The sequence below is a fragment of the Salvelinus fontinalis genome, chromosome 30 (assembly GCF_029448725.1).
Source record: "Salvelinus fontinalis isolate EN_2023a chromosome 30, ASM2944872v1, whole genome shotgun sequence".
NCBI lineage: Eukaryota > Metazoa > Chordata > Actinopteri > Salmoniformes > Salmonidae > Salvelinus > Salvelinus fontinalis.
In genome coordinates, this window is record NC_074694.1 from 13,873,809 (window position 1) to 13,896,236 (window position 22,428).

The following is a 22,428-nucleotide window of genomic DNA, read 5'->3' on the forward strand; positions in this document are numbered from 1 at the left end:
ATGTGCCTGGCTCAAGAGCACATCAACATATTTTTCATCTAGTCGACTCAGGGATTTGAACCATCAATCTTTCAGTTACTGGCCCAACGCTCTTAAGCGCTAGGCTACCCGTTGCCCCGGTAAGCACTTACTTACAGATGTAGGATCTTAATTTGATCACCCTGTTGCAGGAGAACTGTCATGCAATGTAGGAAATGTAAAAATTGTCATGTATTTGAGGCTTAAAAAGGCTTCTGAAGTTTCTAATTTCCACTTCGAAATTTCAGACTTGATTTTCCTCTACAAAAAATGTTTAAACCCCTACAAAAATGTCCAATAATTATAATCCACGCAATAATTCACATGTTCTGTTGCTGCAGGATTATTCTCCCACTGTAGCAAACTGGCTCAAACTAAGATCCTACACCTGTAGTCCTCATTGTCCCGGGTGTGACATAAGGCCACAACAACCTTTTGCCACAGTCTGTCTTTGGCCACAGCTTGTCCTCTATCCAATGAGAGGCAATGCAAGAGGGTTATGAAAAAGTAGAGACAGAACAATGTTTTATCTTCATGGTTAAACTCATCAGTATTCTGTGATGACATAGGAGTATGGAACTGGCAATGGCTTTATGTGGCTTATTTTAACCTTTAATTAACCAGGAAAAGCCCATTGAAAAAGCCCAAGGTCCAGTCTCTTTTTCAAGGGAGACCTGGCCAAGAAGGCAGCAACAATCAAAACATTACAGAATTAAAACATGCAACAATACAATTCAAAACATGATCCAGCCTAAAAAAAAAGCATTTATACTCCTCTGTAACAGTCTCTCGCATTAAATATGTAAATTCATTCAGTGGCACTAACATATCTAGATGAAGCATGGCTTGTAGACTATTCCATACCTCTGGTGCACAAGACGAGAAGGCAGTCTTGCCTAATACTGTAAATGTCCTGGGGACTTTAAGTAGCAACCACCTAGCAGACCAGGTATGGTAACTACTGGTGGTGGAGACCAGACTACAGAGGTAAAGAGGGAGTTTACCCAAAAGGGCTTTGTGGATGAACACATACAAATGTAGCTTTCTACGCATATAAAGTGAGGTCCAACCCACCACTTGGTACAAGGTGCAATGGTGGGTGAGTGACTTGGCATTTGTGATAAAGCGCAATGATGCATGGTAAACACAGTCCAGTCTCTGTAAGACGGAGGAGGCTGCATGCATATACAACAAGTCACCATAATCAATTACAGACAGAAAAGGGGCCTGAACAAGTTTCTTTCTAGCCAGAAGCAGGAAGCTTATTACAAAAATAAAAAACAATTTCAATTTAAGCTTCATTAAAAGATGATGCATATGAACTTTAAAGGAGAACTTGCCATCCAACCATATACCTTGGTATTTGTAGGATGACACTTTTTCAATGGATAAGCCACCAGATGTGACAATGCTAACCTTCTCTGTCTGAGTGCGAGCTCTGGTAAAGGTCATGAATTGAGTTTTTTGTACATTCAAGACCAGTTTGAGACCATAAAGGGAGGCTTGCGGTGCCTGAAAAGCAGTCTTGAGCTCTTCAACAGCCTGAACCAGAGGAGGAGTACATGAATATATGACATCATCTGCATACAGATACAACTTTGCTGGTTGCATCCTACGTCCCAAATCATTAATAAAAATTGAGAACACAGGAGCTAACATTGAACCCTGGGTCACACCTATATTAATCTCAAGAAAGCTAGACTTGTGATTGTCAGTATATAACACATTATGTTCTGTCAGAAAGATAGTTCCTAAACCAATTTACTGCCCTTCACTGAGAGCAATGTTACTGAGTCTAGCTAGCAACAATTCATGGTCAACTGAATCAAATGCCTTTGATAAATCAACAAACAGAGAAGCACAATGTTGCTTTTAATCAAGTACATTTATGATGTCATTTACCACTGCCATAGCTGCAGTTGTGGTGCTGTGCCCTGATCTAAAGACGGAACCCTGCTCAGTATGTTATTTTCAATTAAGGCATTTTTTAACTGTGAGCTCACTAGGGATTCATAGACTCTGGCCAGGATAGGGAGTTTGTAGATAGGGCCATAGTTATTAGCATCTGAGGGATCTCCACCCTTTAGCAGTGGGAGGACATAAGCTGATTTCCAAATGCTGGGTATGAAATTGGTCAAGAGACTCAAGTTGGAAATGTGAGCCACAGGTTCAGTAATAATTCCAGCTGCTATCTTTAAGAGGTAGGGATCCAAGTTGTCTGGACCTGCAGACTTTTTAGTGTCTATAGCCTTTAGTGCTTTATAGACCTCAGTATAAGAAACAGGCTCAAAGTTAAAATGGCTCACATGAGAGCCTATATCATAGTTTACTGTAACAGAGCTTACATTAGAGGCCTGGGCCCAATCCATTATCAAAAACTGAACCAGCAGATATGAAGTGCTTGTTAAAAAACCCTACAATATTGGCATTATCCTTCACTTCATTATAATCAATCATCAGAACCGGACACTGATTTGATTAGCTTCCAGAACTTGGTAGGGTTGTTTAGGTTCTCTGTGACTGGGTTTAGATAGAAATCTGATTTGGACTTCCTGATCAATCCTGTACATTTGTTTTTAGCGCTCTGAAGGAGGCCCAGTCAATAGGAGTAAGTGTATGTCTAGCTTGAGCCCAAGAGATGTTTCTCTTTCAAATTACTTATGCCAAGTTATCTGAAAACCAGGGATGGTCCCTTCCACTGATTCTAAATTTCTTAACATGGGCATGCTTATCACAAATGGACACACATTTCATATAAAAATAGTCCCAGGAAGTGTAAACATCAGGAATCAGAATTACTCTGTCAAATGATGGTACAGATCATGTAAGAACGCTTGCTCATCAAACTGTCTATAACAGGGTTTGGCTTTGGTCTTTGTTGGTATTTCTAACACAAGCAATTGCATAGTGATCACTGCCATCATTACAGAAAATCCCAGTCAATGTGTATTTGTGAGGGGTATTCGGAATGTCCAATAGTGTCACACCCTGATCTGTTTCACCTGTCTTTGTGATTGTCTCCACCCACCTCCAGGTGTCACCTGTTTTCACCATTAGTCCCCGGTGTATTCATCCCTGTGTTTCCTGTCTCTCTGTGCCAGTTCGTCTTGTTTTGCCAAGTCAACCAGTGGTTTTCTTAGCTCCTATTTTTCCCAGTCTCCGTTTTTTTCCTAACCTTCCTGGTTTTTGACCCTTACCTGTCCAGCCACCGAATCCGCCTGCCTGACCACTCTGGTCATTTAATCCAGGATGGCATTGAGTAAAGAGCAGTAACAGATACATAATTCTGGTTTTTCAAGGTCTTTCAGCACAGGTGTTCAACAACCAGGAGAAGTTGTGTAGAACAACGTAAACATTATTCTATCTTCATGGTTAAACTCATCAGTATCCTGTGATGACATAGGAGTATGGAACTGGCTTTTCCTTTATGTGGATTATTTTGTTTTATGCTAATCCTTAATCTTGTTGACTCAGTGATGGGGCTTTATACACTATTAGAAAAAAAGTTTTTCGAAAGGGTTCTTCGGCTGTCCACAAAGGAGAACGAACCCTTTTTTGTCCCAGGTAACACTATTTTTGGTTCCAGGTAGAACCAATTTTGGGTTCCATATAGAACCTTCTGTGGAAAGGGTTCTACATGGAACCAAAATGGTTCTACTTGGAGCCAACAAAGGTTCTTCTCCAATGGGGACAGCCGAAGAACCCTTTTAGGTTATTTTTTATGTGTAGTGAAGACGAGGCTAATACAGAGAAAAACAAGTCATTCCTGTGATGGACAGTGAGAGAGACTAATATTCATTACCCCCCATCTCAGTGAAAGTGGCTGTAGATTAGAACTACAGTGTCTTGCAAAAGTATTCATCTCCCTTGGTGTTTTTCCTATTTTAAATAGATTTTTATTTGGATTTCATGTAATGGACATACACAAAATAGTAAAAATTGGTGAAGTGAAATGAAAAAAATAACTTGTTTTAAAAAATTCTCAAAAATGGAAAAGTGGTGCGTGCATATGTATTCACCCCTTTGCTAAGAAGCCCCTAAATAAGATCTGGTGCAACCAATTACCTTCAGAAGTCACATAATTAGTTAAATAAAGTCCACCTGTGTGCAATCTAAGTGTCACATGATCTGTCACATGATCTCAGTATATATACACCTGTTCTGAAAGGCCCCAGAGTCTGCAACACCACTAAGCAAGTAGCATCACCAAGCAAGCGACACAATGAAGACCAAGGAGCTCTCCATACAGGTCAGGGACAAAGTTGTGGAGAAGTACAGATCAAGGTTGGGTTATAAAAAAATATCCAAAACTTTGAACATCCCACTGAGCACTATTAAATCCATTATTCAAAAATGGAAAGAATATGGCACCACAACAAACCTGCGAGAGAGGGCCACCCACCAAAACTCACAGAGTTTGCCAAAAGGCATGTAGGAGACTCCCCAAACATATGGAAGAAGGTACTCGGGTCAGATGAGACTAAAATGTAGCTTTTTTGCCATCAAGGAAAACTCATCATTACCCCGAGAATACCATACCCACAGTGAAGCATGGTGGTGGCAGCATCATGCTGTGAGGATGTGATTCATCGGCAGGGACTGGGAAACTGGTTCTGGTCAGAATTGAAGGAAAGATAGATGGCGCTAAATACAGGGAAATTCTTGAGGAAAACCTGTTCAGTCTTCCAGAGATTTGAGACTGGGGCGGAGGTTCACCTTCCAGCAGGACAATGACCCGAAGCATACTGCTAAAGCAACACTCGAGTGGTTTAAGGGGAAACATTTGGCCTAGTCAAAATGGCCTAACATTTGGCCTAGTCAAATGGCCTAGTCAAAGCCCAGACCTCAATCCAATTGAGAATCTGTGGTATGACTTAAAGATTGCTGTACACCAGCAGAACCCATCCAACTTGAAGGAGCTGGAGCAGTGCTGCCTTGAAGAATGGTAAAAATCACAGTGGCTAGATGGATGTGCCAAGCTTATAGAGACATCCCCTAAGAGACTTGCAGCTGTAATTGCTGCAAAAGGTCTAGTTTTCAGTTTTTTTTTGTCTTGTTTCTTGTGTGTTTCACCCCAAAAATATTTTGCATCTTCAAAGTGGTAGGCATGTTGTGTAAATCAAATGATACAAACCCCCCAAAAATCTATTTTAATTCCAGGTTGTAAGGCAACGAAATAGCAAAAATGCCAAGGGGTGAATACCTTCGCAAGCCACTGTATGTTAATTTCACTGCCATTCCAACTCGCTAATTAGATGAGAATGTGTTTGGATCAGTAGACACATATGCAAGCAGACACACACACACACACACACACACACACACACACACACACACACACACACACACACACACACACACACACACACACACACACACACACACACACACACACACACACACACACACACACACTGCTGTGTAGGAATATTCTCAGTATCAAAAGAGTGATCAAATTAAGATCTTACGATCTGTTAAAAAATTAAAAGTTTACATTAATTCTCTCTTTCTATCTGCTTTCAGCCCTCAAGGACCAGAGGGTTTTAAGTGGCAGTGTGGCACACAAAGCCATGCCAGCCTCATCTGTTCCTCTCAGACTTTCACCCAAAATAGGCACATATTTTCTTTGAAACGGTTGAAACCAGTAGTATTTCTCTGCATCTTGCAACAACAGCAAAGTCAGCATTTTGCATTAGGATTTAAAATGAACAAGCCTTATTTTCGCCTATGCAAGATGGTAGAGAGTGGTCATGTGACTTCAACAAATTATATTGCATTTGTGTGTATGTGTGAACTAAATATCTCACCAATTCAGAGCCACACTCACACATGAATGAATACAACACTCGAATGAATACCTTTCTCCTCCAAAACCACAGAGGGAGAGCCATTATTATAATGATGTAATAAGTGGTGCCTGTGTGTGTGTGTGTGTGTGTGTCATTGTTTTCCTTCCTTTTCAGCAGAACATCATCCGCTTGGAGCTCAGCTGCTAAACCCACAGAGACCTTTAACCAATTTAACCATCCCTAAAAATGTACCACAGAGCACCCTGACCTGGGGAATATTTTGGAAGATTTAGGACTATTCATCATTTTCCAACCTGTCTGCTCCTTTTCCCAGGACACAGACCCACAGAGACTAACATTAGGAGATAAGGGTCTGGTAAAATGATTTAATCTGTCATCACCCCGAGAATACCGTAGGATCAATGTCACCTCGCTCCCTCTATTCCTATCTCTTTTTGTATTTTCACTCCTTTTCTCCCTCTGTCTGTATCAGCTCTCTCCCTGCAACTCCCAGTATTTTCACTCTCTGTCTGTATCCGCTCTCTCCCTGCTACTACCAGTCCTTGATCAGTTTTTTATGTCTTCATAGCTCAATAACGAGGCTGAAATATATTTCATTTCCAATAGTCAATAGTAAACGCTAGTGCAATAACAGAATAATCTGGTTCATTTCCCACTCCCAGAGTTATTACCAAATGATTCGATTTTTCTTTGCCCAGGGGCCAAAAGCAATTCAGAAAGGAGGCAGTTTTCTCTCTCACTGTAAACAGCCATAGTTCTGTGTGGGTAGATCTATATTGGATTAAAACACTTGGGGTAGAGTAATGTGATAAAACAGAACAATATAATGAAGAAATATAAATGAAAGGGAAATGTGTGGGAGGGGATCTCACGACCAATAAATGAAAGGGCAATGTGTGGAAGGGGATCTCACGACTAATAAATGAAAGGGCAATGTGTGGAAGGGGATCTCACGACTAATAAATGAAAGGGCAATGTGTGGAAGGGGATCTCACGACTAATAAATGAAAGGGCAATTTGTGGGAGGTGATCTCACGACTAATAAATGAAAGGGCAATGTGTGGGTGATCTTACAACTTGCCTTATTAAAACACTCCAAACAGTTGATTTCAAGTCCCCTCAGAGTTGAATTAGGATAGATTTCTTGCATTTGTAACTATTGTTGGCGTTCATTACAGAAATGGCTGAAAATACAGCATGCAGTATATGATGAGGTTATATAGTAGATTAATGATGTCAAAAGATTGTTGGCTTGTCATCAGCACTTCTTTCAGTCCAACAATCAGATACAAAACAGGAATTGTAGATACTGTATGTTGAGTCATGCTATGGTTGCATATAGTTTCCTTGTCATGCTTGAAAGTGCGTAGAGAACCTTTGGGCACCCAAGGGAAACAAAGGCAGTGGTTCTGATACTGAAGGTAACCCTGAACCAAGGAGGGATTTACTCAAAGCAATGGTGCCACCTACTGGTTATTCTGGAGAAGTGTATAGTATGTCTGCTCAAAAATATTGGCTTCATCAGCCACACTTAATAGGCTGACGGTTGTCTGGAACCGGACCCAGAACTTAGTTGGGGGTCTCAAAAAAAGAATGACAAATAATGTATGATAATTTATGCTTTGGCTGCGTAGAGTTTATTTGTCATGCTTAAAAGTACATAGATAACCTTAGGGGTTCCCAAGGGTTACAAACAATGATGAATATAAACCTGCCTCACCACAGCATCTCTGTTCTCCTCTCTCCCCCAGACCTGATACTGAAGGTAACCTTGAACCAAAGATGGATTTACTCATCCAATGTGAGTACATGTTGTTTGAGGTACAGTAGGTCAATACAGAAACAGTACTATAGCAGGTCTTTACATACACCTTAGCCAAATACATTTAGACTCAGTTTCACAATTCCTGACATTTAATCCTAGTAAGAATTCCCTGTCTTAAATCAGTTAGGATAACCACTTTATTTTAAGAATATGAAATGTCAGAATAATAGTAGAGAGAATGATTTATTTCAGCTTTTATTTCTTTCATCACATTCCCAGTGGGTCAGAAGTTTACATACACTCAATTAGTATTTGGTAGCATTGCCTTTAAATTGTTTAACTTGGGTCAAACGTTTCGGGTAGCCTTCTACAAGCTTCCAAATATAAGTTGGGTGAATTTTGGCCCATTCCTCCTGACAGAGCTGTGTAACGGAGTCAGGTTTGTAGGCCTCCTTGCTCGCACACGCTTTTTCAGTTCTGCCTATAAAATTTCTAGAAGATTGAGGTCAGGGCTTTGTGATGGCCACTCCAATACCTTGACTTTGTTGTCCTTAAGCCATTTTGCCACAACTTTGGAAGTATGCTTGGGGTCATTGTTCATTTGGAAGACTCATTTGCGACCAAGCTTTAACTTCCTGACTGATGTTTTGAGATGTTGCTTCAAATTATCCACATCATTTTCCTTTCTCATGATGCCATCTATTTTGTGAAGTGTACCAGTCCCTCCTGCAGCAATGCACCCCCACAACATGATGCTGCCACCCCCGTGCTTCACGTTGGGATGGTGTTCTTCGGCTTGTAAGCCTCCCCCTTTTTCCTCCAAACAAAACGATGGTCATTATGGCCAAACGGTTCTATTTTTGTTTCATCAGACCAGAGGACATTTCTCCAAAAAGTATGATCTTTGACCCCATGTGTAGTTGCAAACTGTAGTCTGGCTTTTTTATGGCGGTTTTGGAGCAGGTCCTTTGCTGTTGTTCTTGGATTGATTTGCACTTTTTGCACAAAGGAAGTTAATCTCTAGGAAACAGAACGCGTTTCCTTCCTGAGCGGTTTGACGGCTGCGTGGTCCCATGGTGTTTATACTTGCGTACTATTGTTTGTACAGATGAACTTGGTACCCTCAGGCATTTGGAAATTGCTCTCAAGGATGAACCAGACTTGTGGAGGTCTACAATTTTCTTTCTGAGGTCGTGGCTGATTTCTTTTGATTTTCCCATGATGTCAAGCAAAGAGGCACTGAGTTTGAAGGTAGGCCTTGAAATACATCCACAGGTACACCTCCAATTGACTCGAATGATGTCAATTAGCCTATCAGAAGTTTCTAAAGCCAAGACATAATTTTCTGGAATTTTCCAAGCTGTTTTCCAAGGCACAGTCAACTTAGTGTATGTAAACTTCTGACCCACTGGAATTGTGATACAGTGAATTATAAGTTAAATAATGTGTCTGTAAACAGTTGTTGGTAAAATGACTTGTGTCATGCACAAAGTAGATGTCCTAACTGACTTGCCAAAACTATAGTTTGTTAACAAGAAATTTGTGGAGTGGTTGAAAAATGAGTTTTAATGACTCCAACTTAAGTGTATGTAAACGTTCGACTTCAACTGTATATGTCAGAGCGGCATTGGACTAAGATATAGTGGCATAGTATAGAGTACAGTATATACATATGAGATGGGTAATGCAATATTTACAAACAATTAAAGTGACTAAGATACCGTAGACTAAGATACTAAGATACCGTAGTACAGTTTACACATACGAGATACGGAGACATTATTAAAATGGCTAATGTTTAATTTCCTTAAAGTGGCCAGTGATTCCTAATCTATGTCTATAGGCAATCGCCTCTGATGTGCTAGTGATGGCTGTTTAGCAGTCTGATGGCCTTGAGATAGAAGCTGTTTTTCAGTCTCTCGGTCCCAGCTTTGATGCACCTGTACTGACCTCGACTTCTAGATGATAACAGGGTGAACAGGCAGTGGCTCGGGTGGTTGATGTCCTTGATGATCTTTTTGGCCTTCCTATGGCAATGGGTGCTGTAGATGTCCAGGAGGGCAGGAAGTTTTCCCTTGGTAATGCGTTGGGCAGATCGCACCACCCTCTGGAGAGCTTTGCGGTTATGGGCGGTCCAGTTGCTGTACCAGGCGGAGATACAACCAGACAGGATGCTCTCAATTGTGCATCTGTAAAAGTTTGTGAGTGTTTTATTTGTCAAGCCAAATTTCTTCAGCCTCCTGAGGTTGAAGAGGCACTGTTGCACCTTCTTCACCACACTGTCTGTGTGGGTGGACCATTTTAGGGAAACGGAGTGATGTGTCAGTGATGTGAACGCTGAGGAACTTGAACCTTTCCACCTTCTCCACTGCGGTCCCATCGATGTGGATAGGGAGTGCTCCCTCTGCTGTTTCCTGAAGTCCACGATCATCTCCTTAGTTTTGTTGACGTTGAGTGAGAGGTTATTTCCCTGGCACCACACTCCCAGAGCCTTCACCTCCTTCCTGTAGGCTGTCTCACCGTTGTTGGTAATCAAGCCTACTACCGGAGAGAACATCTGGCTGCTGCTCTGTTGCCATGGAGAGGAAGGGAGGCCGGCACAACATCTGGCTACAGTCTCCCCAAGAGAGGTCAGGAAGAATTCATGTCTTTGTATCCCAACTCTACCAGATCATGTGGTCATTTAACAGATGTTTTTATCCAATCTGACTTACATAACTGTCAACATTGACAGTTAGTGATACATATGAGCTGATATAGTGCTGGAAAGGACAGGATCAATAATGTATCTGTCTAATTCAGTGGTTTTCCACCTGTGGTAAGAGGGACCACTGGTGGTCTGCGAGGTATTGCAGTTGGTCCACGATTATGAGACATTTTTGGAAAATATTAGGGAACATTTGGGACAATAATTATAAACAACGTTGCGTTACCTTTCACAATGCAAATTGTTTAACAAACATCCATCTGTAATAATAGGCCTTTCATTTGTGGCATTTACTCAGATTGTCTCTAAATTTGAACAGCAAATATATTCTATTTTAAAGGTCCAATGCAGCCATTTTCTAAAATCAATTAAGTACCTTACTGTGATTGTTTTCAATCAAAATGGTTAAAAAAAAATATATATATATATACTGTATATAAAAAATTGCTTCTTAGCAAAGAGCATTTTCTCAAGCAAGAATTTTGCTAGGACGGTCTGGGAGGGGTCTGAGTCGGGATTATTATTATTTTTTTGAGTGGCAAGAGTGTGGCGTCTTGGAGTGTAGTTTCCTCTCAGTTTCTAATGTTCCACGTCATCATCAGTTCCACGTCATCAGGTCGTTGGGTATGGACAAGAGTCTTTTCACGCGCCTTGAGAATCACAGTGAGGCTGTAGTCAAGCTGAACATCCAGTACAGGAAGAACAGGTGGGTTATTCTCCCTAAGAAAATCATGTCAACTATTTCATCAAATTTTTTTTTTTTTTTCAAATATCATATCTCCTTTTCTATGCACTCAAAAGTTGCTGTTTTCATCCATCAATGTTTTTAAACTAATTTCTTGGTGTCCCACCCTGTAAGATCATGTCCCTGAGAAACACTGATGTAAGGAGGCAGGCTTGAGTGTGGCTCATTGCGTAAGGCCGACTGCATGCTAACCTTGCCCTCCCAGGGCTCTATCCAGAGGCAGCTGGGGCTGATCCATCCGGTAGACCTGGCCTGGGTCCAGGCAGCTCTCTCTCTCTTTTCTCTCTCTCTCTCTCTCTCTTTCTCTTAGTAAACAGCATAGTGGGTCAATTTCCGGAACAACTAAGAGCGATTAGTTAGTGTAGTAATACCTCTACATGTATCAGTATTAATCACAAAACGGGGCACCACGGGGCATTTTGAATCAAAACTGTCGTGGAACACAAAGAAATGGATGTTGAACCAGTGACCAGATTACTGCATACTTTCTTCAAGACAGATATGCAGTTCTGATACACAGTACATACAATCTCTATCATTGCTGTGAATCTATGTAAATCAGACAAATTATTTTAAAATGAATTATTTTGTGTATTTCATTTGATTTTCATTGAAGCTCTCACCTTCAGTAGCAGGATGACTAAGCCGTGCATCAGATCAGCTTCCGTTTGGTTGCTGATTCCCACCTTGTCAACTGTCTCCAGGACAGGAACCGGACAGACAGCTGCAGCATGCAGACACAGGTCCAATAACATACTGTACATAGGTCCAACAACACAGTTACACAATACACAGGTCAAACAAGCCACACTTAAAGGTAGAGTCAGCGAATTGCCATTGCCACTAGCAGCACAGCAGATATTCAGATGAACGAGATATGTTACAGTGTGGTAGCCAGGATACCAAAACAGCAGAGAAGTTTAGCCTTATACCCTCCTGTTCTACTAGGCTGGTTGCAGGGCCAGTGACATTGGGGTCTTAGGCCTGCTAACTGCGCAAGCCTTCAGCACTGTGGAGGTCAACGCTGTGGAGAAGTACAACAGTGTCATCACCATTTCCCTCGTCAGTCACCCAGAAGGCAACGTGAGTGGACCTTAAACCAACCATGTCTCTTGAGATCTGAACCTTTACTTGGTCAAAGTGCATAACTTTTGGATGGATAGTTATAACAGACTTTGAGAAAATTTCAACATTAATTATTTGTATCTAAATTGGACATATTGTATGGGTCATGACCTTCGACCTGTGTGTGACCTGGTCTGAGCTGTTGAAAGACTAGAGGAGGCTGAATGTAGCCATCACAAAAGCTCCTCATGGTGGTCTCGGCCACCATCCTGCACTGCTACGCCCCTCTGGAGAAACTCCACAGCCACCTCAACCAGGAGAGCATGATATCTTTTACACTGCCCAGCATGGCCTTATCCGTATGGCCTTAACCTTGGATGAGAGAAATACAGTGACGAATGGATTGTGTAGTTTGCAGATAAGCTGGCTGATATATTGTAGAGGTGCTGTGATATGTCAATGTTGTATGGAGATCAGTATTTTACAGGTTTTAACAGTGCTTAAAGTTGTTGTATGATGATCAGTATTTTACAGGTTTTAACAGTGCTTAAAGTTGTTGTATGGAGATCAGTATTTTACAGGATTTAACAGTGCTTAAAGTTGTTGTATGATGATCAGTATTTTCCAGGTTTTAACAGTGCTTAAAGTTGTTGTATGATGATTGATAATAACTGTTCAATCCACTCAGGATTGTTTTTATTAATTGTCCCACGTTTTCCAGCTCCCCCCAGCAGCCCATGAGGTATGACTCCCCATGCAGCTGTAACAAGACATCTGAGGTATGAATCCCCATGCACCTGTAACAGGACATCTGAGGTATAACTCCCCATGCACCTGTAACAGGACATCTGAGGTATGACTCCCCATGCACCTGTAACAGGACATCTGAGGTATGACTCCCCATGCACCTGTAACAGGACATCTGAGGTATGACTCCCCATGCACCTGTAACAGGACATCTGAGGTATGACTCCCCATGCACCTGTAACAGGACATCTGAGGTATGACTCCCCATGCACCTGTAACAGGACATCTGAGGTATGACTCCCCATGCACCTGTAACAGGACATCTGAGGTATGACTCCCCATGCACCTGTAACAGGACATCTGAGGTATGACTCCCCATGCACCTGTAACAGGACATCTGAGGTATGACTCCCCATGCACCTGTAACAGGACATCTGAGGTATAACTCCCCATGCACCTGTAACAGGACATCTGAGGTATGACTCCCCATGCACCTGTAACAGGACATCTGAGGTATGACTCCCCATGCACCTGTAACAGGTCATCTGAGGTATGACTCCCCATGCACCTGTAACAGGACATCTGAGGTATGACTCCCCATGCACCTGTAACAGGACATCTGAGGTATGACTCCCCATGCACCTGTAACAGGACATCTGAGGTAGAACAGTGCCTTTCCTCTGCTCACCATCTGGAAATCAGCCTTCAGACAGATCAAGCAATGGATCCATCTCTAAATATTGATTACTTTAATTGCTCCTGGCCGCCTTAAAAAGTTGAAAGTATGCTACAGTATTTTTGGAGATGAGTGTTTTACAAAGCCATTGCATCTATGGGTTGGTATGTTTATTGTTTTAACTATGGGTTGGAATGTTTATTGTTTTAACTATGGGTTGGAATGTTTATTGTTTTAACTATGGGTTGGAATGTTTATTGTTTTAACTATGGGTTGGAATGTTTATTGTTTTAACTATGGTTGGAATGTTTATTGTTTTAACTATGGGTTGGAATGTTTATTGTTTTAACTATGGGTTGGTATGTTTATTGTTTTAACTATGGGTTGGAATGTTTATTGTTTTAACTATGGGTTGGAATGTTTATTGTTTTAACTATGGGTTGGAATGTTTATTGTTTTAACTATGGGTTGGAATGTTTATTGTTTTAACTATGGGTTGGAATGTTTATTGTTTTAACTATGGGTTGGTATGTTTATTGTTTTAACTATGGGTTGGAATGTTTTGCTATTGTTTTAAAGATTTCTATTACAACAGAATGTGACCATTCGAAAGCTGAAGTACAGGTACCATTAACACTGAATCTGCACAATCATTAGGGCTATGTAGCAATACTCTGCAGCAAAACAAATTCATGAATTACTCAAACTTTGCTCTGACCTTTCCTCACACAGACCTGTTAGATTAAGATTGGTAATTAGTCATGTTTTTGAGACAGTACTGATTGTCAAGCTTTTACTTTTTATATGTGAATAAATAATTTTTGGTATTATTGTACATGTTTATTTCCCTGTTAGTCAGTAAAAACTGTTGAAATACAGTCGTCACCATATGTATTTGAACAACGAAGCTAAAATTTGAATTCAAGTTTGGGGATACCTAAAGTGCTTTTATTTCTTAAAGGAGAAGTTCACTTTATTATTTGAGGCAAATATGTATTTTGGAATGTAAATGGCATGTTATAGAAGAATCCAGACACCTTGTTTTTTGCAATTTCACTTGGTTTTGAGCAACTTACCCCGACCAGTGATACACTTCCTCAGTCGTCGTTTTGAACAAATGCTCCAGAAACATAACTTTAGAAATGCAGGTGCAGGTCTTTAGATGTTGTACACATGAAACTGTCAATCCAAAATTTAACTGCAAAATTATATTCCACTTTGTACAACTTGAGTCATACTTTCTTTGTGTGTGCATAAGCAGGCTACACATAGATATCACAGCTGGAAAGGGGAAACAAAATGGAATATAACTTATAATATAAATATAATATAAAATTCAGAATGGCACAATTTCATGTGTACAACATCTAAAGACCTGCATCATTATACTGAGAGTGCTTCCGTTTCTTAAAAGATGTATTTGGGGGTGTGTTTTTATGTTGTTGCTTTTGTTCATGTTTTATCTAAACCCCTACCCTGCAGAATGAGCATGAGAAAGTATATTGCTGGCAGGGGAAGTTTCTCAAAACCAAGTGAAATTGCAACAAATAAAAATGTTTGGACCCTTCTATAACCAAAATACAGCTTTTGGTTTAAATAAAGTGAACTTCCTTAATGGTTAAACCGATATGTATGAAAATACCCCCAAATAAAAGGTGACATTCAGTAGTCACCTCATATTCAAAACTTGATCTCATTTCCAAAATGCTGGAGTATAGAGACATTTTAAAATGTTGCATCACTGTCCAAATAGTGAGGATTGTATGCTGAATGTTGACTAACAATTTGAAACAATAGAATAATCTCTCAAAACCCAAATAATCTGTAGACACAGTCAGAGTTTTTTAAAATTTAATTGCTACGCTCCTGTTGTACATTTAGCTAGGTCTGAGTAAACAGTATAGTCTCTACCCAGTGAGAATCCCCTGCAGGACGGTTACCGCCTGGCCAGCGATATTGAGCCTGCCATCATCCTGTAGCTCAAGCTCCAGCTCCCCACCACGGCTAGAGCACTGATAGGCTGTCGCACAGGGGGAAAATATAGTATGTTAGTGGCAGTTCTTCAAATTATTCCATTTACATAATTATTGATTGGATTTTACTGGACTCAAGATGTACCTGTCCACCAGTATCTGTAAATGTATTGTTCTGTGCAATGGAATTTGACCTCCATGTTGCAATACTGTTTAGATTACCCACCCAGCATCTTTTTCTTGCCAAGTTTCTCTGACCAGTAGCCTGCAAGGACAGTATGCGCAGAGCCTAAAAAAAATATTTAAAAATATATATATTTGAATTAAAGGTTCTAAAGGCCTACAGAATAAGACAGGCCAATGTCCTCTGTTCTTACCAGTCACAGGGTCCTCAGGAACCCCGAACCAGGGGAAGAAGTTTCTGGAGTAGAAGTCATAGCCAGACAGACAGCCAGGGTCTCCGATCATGGTGACAAGCAGACCCCTAACCCTCCCGCCAGTGTCTACACGGAGCAGAACTGCTGGGTCTGGCTGCAGGGACGTGAGCACTGACCTATAACCCAAGACTCACTGTTTCAATCCCTTTCAGGTTAAGTTGCCCTTCCATCCTCTCCGTTTTCCAACAGCTCAGGGATAATGAAATGAGTGCTTTTATTATATATTTTAAAGTTACCTGTCACAACTGTCAGGAAGGCGCACCATTAGCATTTTGGTGGTGGCACAGAGGCACACTTCTTGAACTGGCTGGTCTCCCACAGCAGCCTGCACATACACATTAAGACTGTCACATCAAGTCTTATTCTTCACCATCAATTATAGAAACAGTGATAAGAAGGACGATGCACTTACTTTAACTATGTCTTTAAATTCTTTAAGACACTGCGGATATTAAGCTTCAATTAGAACATTTAAAAAGTTACATTGATATGCGAAGGCTTTTATGCAATATTTATACTAGCATGTGCACTGAGTGCACAAAACATTAAGAACACCTGCTCTTTCCATAACAGACTGACCAGGTGAAAGCTATAATCCCTTATTGAGGGCACGTGTTATTTAACCTTTATTTAACTAGGCAAGTCAGTTAAGAACAAATTCTTATTCACAATGACGGCCTACAATATTAGGTAATGTTTGGTATACTCAGTGTATATAACATGCTGAACATGAATGTACCACATTGATTCCATCACCCACCACAGGAGTAGGTTTGTTCAGGGGGAAATCCATCACTATAGATTCCCCTTGTTGTCGCACATACAGCTCTCCACTCAATGTCTCAAATACCACTGTTGAGTTGACATTTTCTGAAGGAAGGGGGTCGTGGGATAGAAACAGTTAATTGAATTGCAGTCTATACAGAAAGTGTGTACTTGTTACAATTCACTCGCTTACATGTGAGATACTGTATTATAAACTGGGTGGTTCGAGCCCTGAATGCCGATTGGCTGAAAGCAGTGGTATATGAGACCATATACCATGGGTATGACAAAACATTTATTTGTACTGTTCTAATTATGTTTGTAACCAGTTTATAATAGCAATAATACACCTCGTGGGTTTGTGGTATATGGCCAATATACCACGGCTAAGGGCTGTATCCAGGCACTCCGTGTTGACATACCACCCCCTGTTGCCTTATTGTTTAATGTCGTCACTGGTATTCTTACTTTTTTTGTAAAACAGTACTGCAGCTGAAGCCAGGGTGGCATGGCCACACAGAGGAACCTCAGTGGTGGGGGTGAACCAACGCAAACGGAAGCGTGCTCCTTCAATACAACACATACAAGTTCCCATGTCAGTAATTTTAGGAAGTTGTGGTGAGTTGATTTACATGTTCTTTCCTCAATCCCCATTTACTCTCATTGGCAGCAGTCACACCCTCTTAGTTAATTGCAATAAAATAGATTACCACCAGATGGCAGATTTGCAAACTTCTGCACAGAAAATTGTAAAAGTGGCATGGCTTTTTATATCAAATACATGTGTAAGTTTCAACTCTATTTCAGAATGTCCAAAAAAAGATACCTGAGCTGAAGTCATCTTTTGAATTCAGCCGTATGATGAAGGCAGTCTCTGACAGGTTCATCTCAGCAGCAATGTTCTGGTACATATCATCCTGCAATTCCTTTGGTTGAGAACAGTCAACAGTATTTTTTTTGCATGATTACATTGGTAATATTTAAGTATACCTGTGGTAAGATAACTTAAAGCAAATACTCATGTTGATTATTCAGCAATACATGAGCATATGCAATGACATGTAATCATGTATTATTTGCCCAAGTAGAAAAAAGTATACTTACATGTAAAAGCAGACAAACTGCTGCAGGATTTCCTTTGAAAGGTAAGTTGGTAAACGCATCAACAGTGAATACTGGAATCTCCATTACTTACTAGAGTAGTCCTGTGCTGATTTTACAGAGAGAAATGAATAAGTTTAACAGCTGCACGCCTCCAAATAAACTTTAACCAGAGGGTGTATCATTCCAAAAGTCTAAAGTCCATTGCTTCCTCTCATTTTCTTCGTCTGCACCGACTTAATAGGGCTGGCTTGGCTAGACAATCTCCCCATAGAATACGCCCACATATTGCGCTTTCAGACCAGTGCGGGTGAAAAAGGTCAGGTAACTCTGGTCTCCTAGCTATCTTTATTTCATTGATTTGATATAAACTGTAGGTAGGCATCTACCCAGGGTAAATGTGTATTTTAAAATCATTGTAAAGATGAGACAAGGAGAGAAACCCACCTAGACTATTTTGATCATATATAGGCAGCAGTCCAAACTAGACAACCCTCGGTCCTAAACCCTCGAATTACGTTTTACATCGTCAAATCCGAGTATACCTTATGTCCCTTGCCCAAGCGAGTGAGAGTGATGATCGGAGAGCCAACATCCTTGGTGGAAATATTGAGCTTAAAAACGTATTAATGTACCTAGCAAGCGAACATAGCTAGCTAAAACTAACGTAACTGTCAGGTAGCTAGCTAGCTAGTTTTATAGTTTGGGCATTTATTCCAATAAATGTCAGAATTCCAAAAAATATGTTTATATATTTTTTTTAATAATATGTTTATAACATATATATATATGTTTTTTTTTAAAGCTAGTTTTGTAATTTTGTCTGACATGCCGAAAACGCAGTCATGTTGATTACATTTGAGACTTCCTGTACACCGGAGTTTGACACGTGACTATAGTTTGCATTGAATTGTGGGTCATATCAACCCCACAAGTGATTACAGTTCTTTACTTGCTCCCTCGAGCTAAATTGGTTGTAAAATCGAGGGCTGGGGTGGATAACGTTTGTGAATTGGACCTCCAATTAAGAGGGCAATCTAACTGCATCCGGTTTCGACGGTGATAACTCGAGGGAAAGTAGCTAGCGCGACGGTTGAGGGGGTAAAAATAACGTCTGCCTTTCAAACTCAAAGTAGACAGCCCGGTTTAAAACAGGGGCGTATTCAGTTCGATTCAACGTTTGTTGCATTGTGACTGTTTGTACTGAACGACACGTCTCCCCAAAACTGCATTGTTCTACAACAGTTTGCTAGGTACGTTGTAGTGTGGCCTGATCAATATGGGTGTAACCATTTGAAATCACATAACTCGTGCAGCACACACCATACATAATCTCCACATGGGCTACCATAATCACATCGTTCTTCAAATAGTCGCTTAGTACAGTATCGTGTCCGTTGAATAAAACGTTGCACAAAGTTTTATCAAACGAAACGCACCCCAGACTGACACTGCCCGCTAAGATGTTATGTTTTCGCGACATTACCTGCATTGAACTGTCTGTCACCCGAGAAAAACTTAAGACCCTGTGCCGATTTAGCATGTAAATCTTGGTGCGGCAAACTCAAAAAGATTTTTTTTTAGATGCATACCAGCAAAGCCTAGTTAAATAAAAAGCCACTACACAACACAAAATAATACATGAATTGCACTATAGCGTGACAAACGGTACACACAAACTGTTAGGGCTTACATAAAGCTGTCCCAACAGCAGAGCTTCTTTTCAGCACCATGTAGTGAATCCTTACCACTGCTACACCTGGCTATCAGCAGAGCCTTGACTGGCAGCGAAACTCAGCCTCATTTACTGCCTTTAAAAAAAAAAATGATATGGCTGACTTGCTTAAAACAAATGTGGTTTCTACTGACAATTGAGATGTACAAACTATGGCATAAGGGGACAACGAGCGTATAAGAGGGAATACGTAACTTAGACTAAGACATTAATGAGCAGGCTAGGACAGACTTGGTCAATATAATTATTTGTTCAGCACTTTTGAAATGTACAGTGAACAGAATTCAGAACATGGGCTGTTCTTACAGTATTCTCCCTGTACACCAAGTCAGAACCGTAGGATAAATAAAGGGGGCATATAAGCACACAAAAGCTCTTACAATATTTGATGATTACATTTCTTTAAAACAGTCTATAGGCTGCATGTGCACCACCAAGTCAGAACAGTAGGCTAGATTATGAGGGGCATAGGGACAAAATGATTAGGGTGAGGCACATGGGCTACTAACAGCTTACTACACAATGTACACTTAGTATTACTTTCTTAGCTACAGTATACATATCTCCCTGGCATATTACATAATTTATGCAGCAGCATACAAGATATTGTTGAACTCCTTTTGTGCTATGCTCACTTGAACAGGAAGGTGGCGTGGTGTTCTTTTGTGGGCAAATTTTGTCATCAAACTTTGACAAAGTCTGGAATTCTCTGGATTTATGGTGCTTTCAAGACAACTGGGAACTCGGAAAAAACAAGGTCGAATCATGATGTCAGTGATCTTCAGGTCGGAGCTCTAGAAAAAGGCCCGAGGTCCCGACTTGGAATTCCGAGTTGGATAACCGTATTTTCCCAGTCGGAGCTCTTCCCCCCCCCCCCCCCAGTGCAATAAAATGCTAATTAATTACTTAAAAATCATACAATGTGATTTTCTGGATTTTTGTTTTCGATTCCGTCTCTCACAGTTGAAGTGTACCTATGATAAAAAATTACAGACCTCTACATGCTTTGTAAGTAGGAAACACTTCCGATTTTGCAGGTTATCAAATACTTCTTCTCCCCACTGTATGTGAATGAGGGGTATGTGGTGAGGATTTGGGGCGTGCCTTGGTCCTGCACCCAGGAAGAGGAGGCAGGCAGGGTTCTTCTCTGGTGAGTAGGGGCTCCACTTCCATGAAACTGAAAGTTGTGGCGTTCAAGAGAGTCACTTTGCATTATCATTTGTTTGCACCTTGTTGGTCAATGAGGAAGGCACCAATTAAGTTAATCCTGTGCATCTCTTGCAGATTGTAACGTCCTGGGGAAAGTGAATGGAGTGTGCTTCACGTTTTCCAAAGGAAGGAAGGTCCAGTGGGGAAGCTTTCGTGGAGTTGAAAACAAAAGAGTATTAAAAAAAAAACCTAGCTCGATTGTCCATTCTATATATACTTGTGTTCCTTATGTACTTTCTGTATTGATTTGTTGTTAATAAAAAATTATAATAATACAATTTTAAAAAGTATTGAGTTTTCGCGCGGAGAGTGAATCGAGGAGAATGGGAGGTTAGGGGTGGGCAATGAAGATGGCAACAGCGAGTAGTAATTCAATCATGAACTGTATAGCGCCAGGCTGTATGAATTAGCTCCAAACAAATCCCTCGGTAAACTACCATCGGCTGCCCAAGGACCTACAACTTTTGAAGAAGTGTCTCCATGTCCTGAAGAGGCAGGATGTGCCAGCTCGAGCTAGCAGGATCTGCAGACAGCATTTTGCGGAGGCAGACTTCGTGATGAAGGGCACTTTCGATGCGGCAACCGGGAGTTTCCGAATGGAAAGGAGTCATAGGCCTACGTTGAAGCCCTCTCTGCTTGCACCTCCATTTGACATTTCGAGGGTTATGGTGTAGCGACCAACCATCATCAACATCGCTCATTAACCGGTCATGCCTGTTGTTAGCGTTAGACACTGTGCAACTTAGTTGCAACTCTAGTTGAACGTAACTAGCTAATTGCGTCTTAAGTGTTTTGTGTAACACCCCCAAGCAAATAACGTTAGCAAGCAACTCAACTGCAACTAAAATTGCAACACAGTTTATCCGTGTACCTGTTATTGGTTAACGTTAGTTACTGTAGCTAGCTTCCACCTCAGATAGTCAAGTACTGTAATACATTGTGTTGACATTTGTTTTTGTAATGTTTTGTTAGCTCCACCTCATTTAGCTAGACTAAAGTTGACATAGCTAACTAATGTTTGCTGAAAAATATATGTCCCTGTATTTGCTGTGTGTGTGTGTGTGTGTGTGTGTGTGTGTGTGTGTGTGTGTGTGTGTGTGTGTGTGTGTGTGTGTGTGTGTGTGTGTTGACAAAGCATACAACAGGTAGCTTGTTAATGCCAACTGATATTTTGGGGTTCCGTTTCTTTTCAGGAGGACATCTTCATCCCTGAAAATGTTTTTATCCTGGAGTAGACTGCATACAAATCCATGTTATTTCTAAGGCTGTTTATTTCAAGTATATGCTGTGATTCTTGAATATAACTATAGCCTAATAGATGCCTTAATTATTTTCTACCAACAGGAAAGAACAGTTAGTACAGCGTGCCAGAGTGTTCATGTGCTGCGGTGGAGAAGAGGTCCACAGGCACTATCACTAAAGAGCTCAGGGCTCAGCTAGATTGCGCTCACGACCATCAGTATACAACCGAGTCCTGCCCCTATACGCCACAGATGGAACTGACGGAGAGTGAGATCAGTGAAGACCATAACTCATTGTGTGAACCTGAGAGCTCAGAATCACAATCATCACAGTGCGAACCAAGATATGCTATCGATCACTTTGGGGGAGTGGGATGGTGTTCTGAAAATGGAGAAGGAGCATGCCAGTCAACAGCAAATTCAAAGATACACCC

The 22,428-nt window shown here is 40.9% G+C and overlaps 1 protein-coding gene across 5 annotated transcripts; it reads right to left on the reverse strand.

Moving 5' to 3' along the window:
* Positions 1-15,367: 15,367 nt before the first annotated feature.
* LOC129828671 (phenazine biosynthesis-like domain-containing protein) lies at positions 15,368-19,611 on the reverse strand. 5 transcript variants are annotated; one of them, XM_055889794.1, is made up of 10 exons: positions 19,503-19,611; positions 17,813-17,918; positions 17,535-17,634; positions 17,177-17,275; positions 16,704-16,813; positions 16,356-16,385; positions 16,180-16,268; positions 15,884-16,059; positions 15,733-15,795; positions 15,368-15,553 (listed from the first exon to the last, which is right to left on the reverse strand). In XM_055889794.1, exons 2-10 carry the CDS (start codon positions 17,894-17,896, stop codon positions 15,441-15,443), a joined length of 864 nt encoding a protein of 287 aa, XP_055745769.1. In that variant the 5' UTR covers positions 17,897-17,918; positions 19,503-19,611; the 3' UTR covers positions 15,368-15,440. The 5 variants fall into 5 exon arrangements, with proteins under 5 accessions (XP_055745769.1, XP_055745768.1, XP_055745767.1 ...); XM_055889793.1 differs by lacking the exon at positions 19,503-19,611 and adding an exon at positions 18,257-19,399; XM_055889792.1 differs by lacking the exon at positions 19,503-19,611 and adding an exon at positions 18,355-19,398.
* Positions 19,612-22,428: the final 2,817 nt, after the last annotated feature.

What these genes read in the sequence shown, in the direction of transcription:
- LOC129828671 (XM_055889794.1), bottom strand. Translation starts at nt 17,896, where the DNA reads ATGGAGATTCCAGTATTCACTGTTGATGCGTTTACCAACTTACCTTTC. An exon ending in CAGTTTGTCTGCTTTTACAT is followed by an intron (nt 17,635 to 17,812) that starts GTAAGTATACTT and finishes TCTCAACCAAAG; the next exon opens with GAATTGCAGGATGATATGTA. An exon ending in TGGCAAGAAAAAGATGCTGG is followed by an intron (nt 15,554 to 15,732) that starts GTGGGTAATCTA and finishes CCTGTGCGACAG; the next exon opens with CCTATCAGTGCTCTAGCCGT.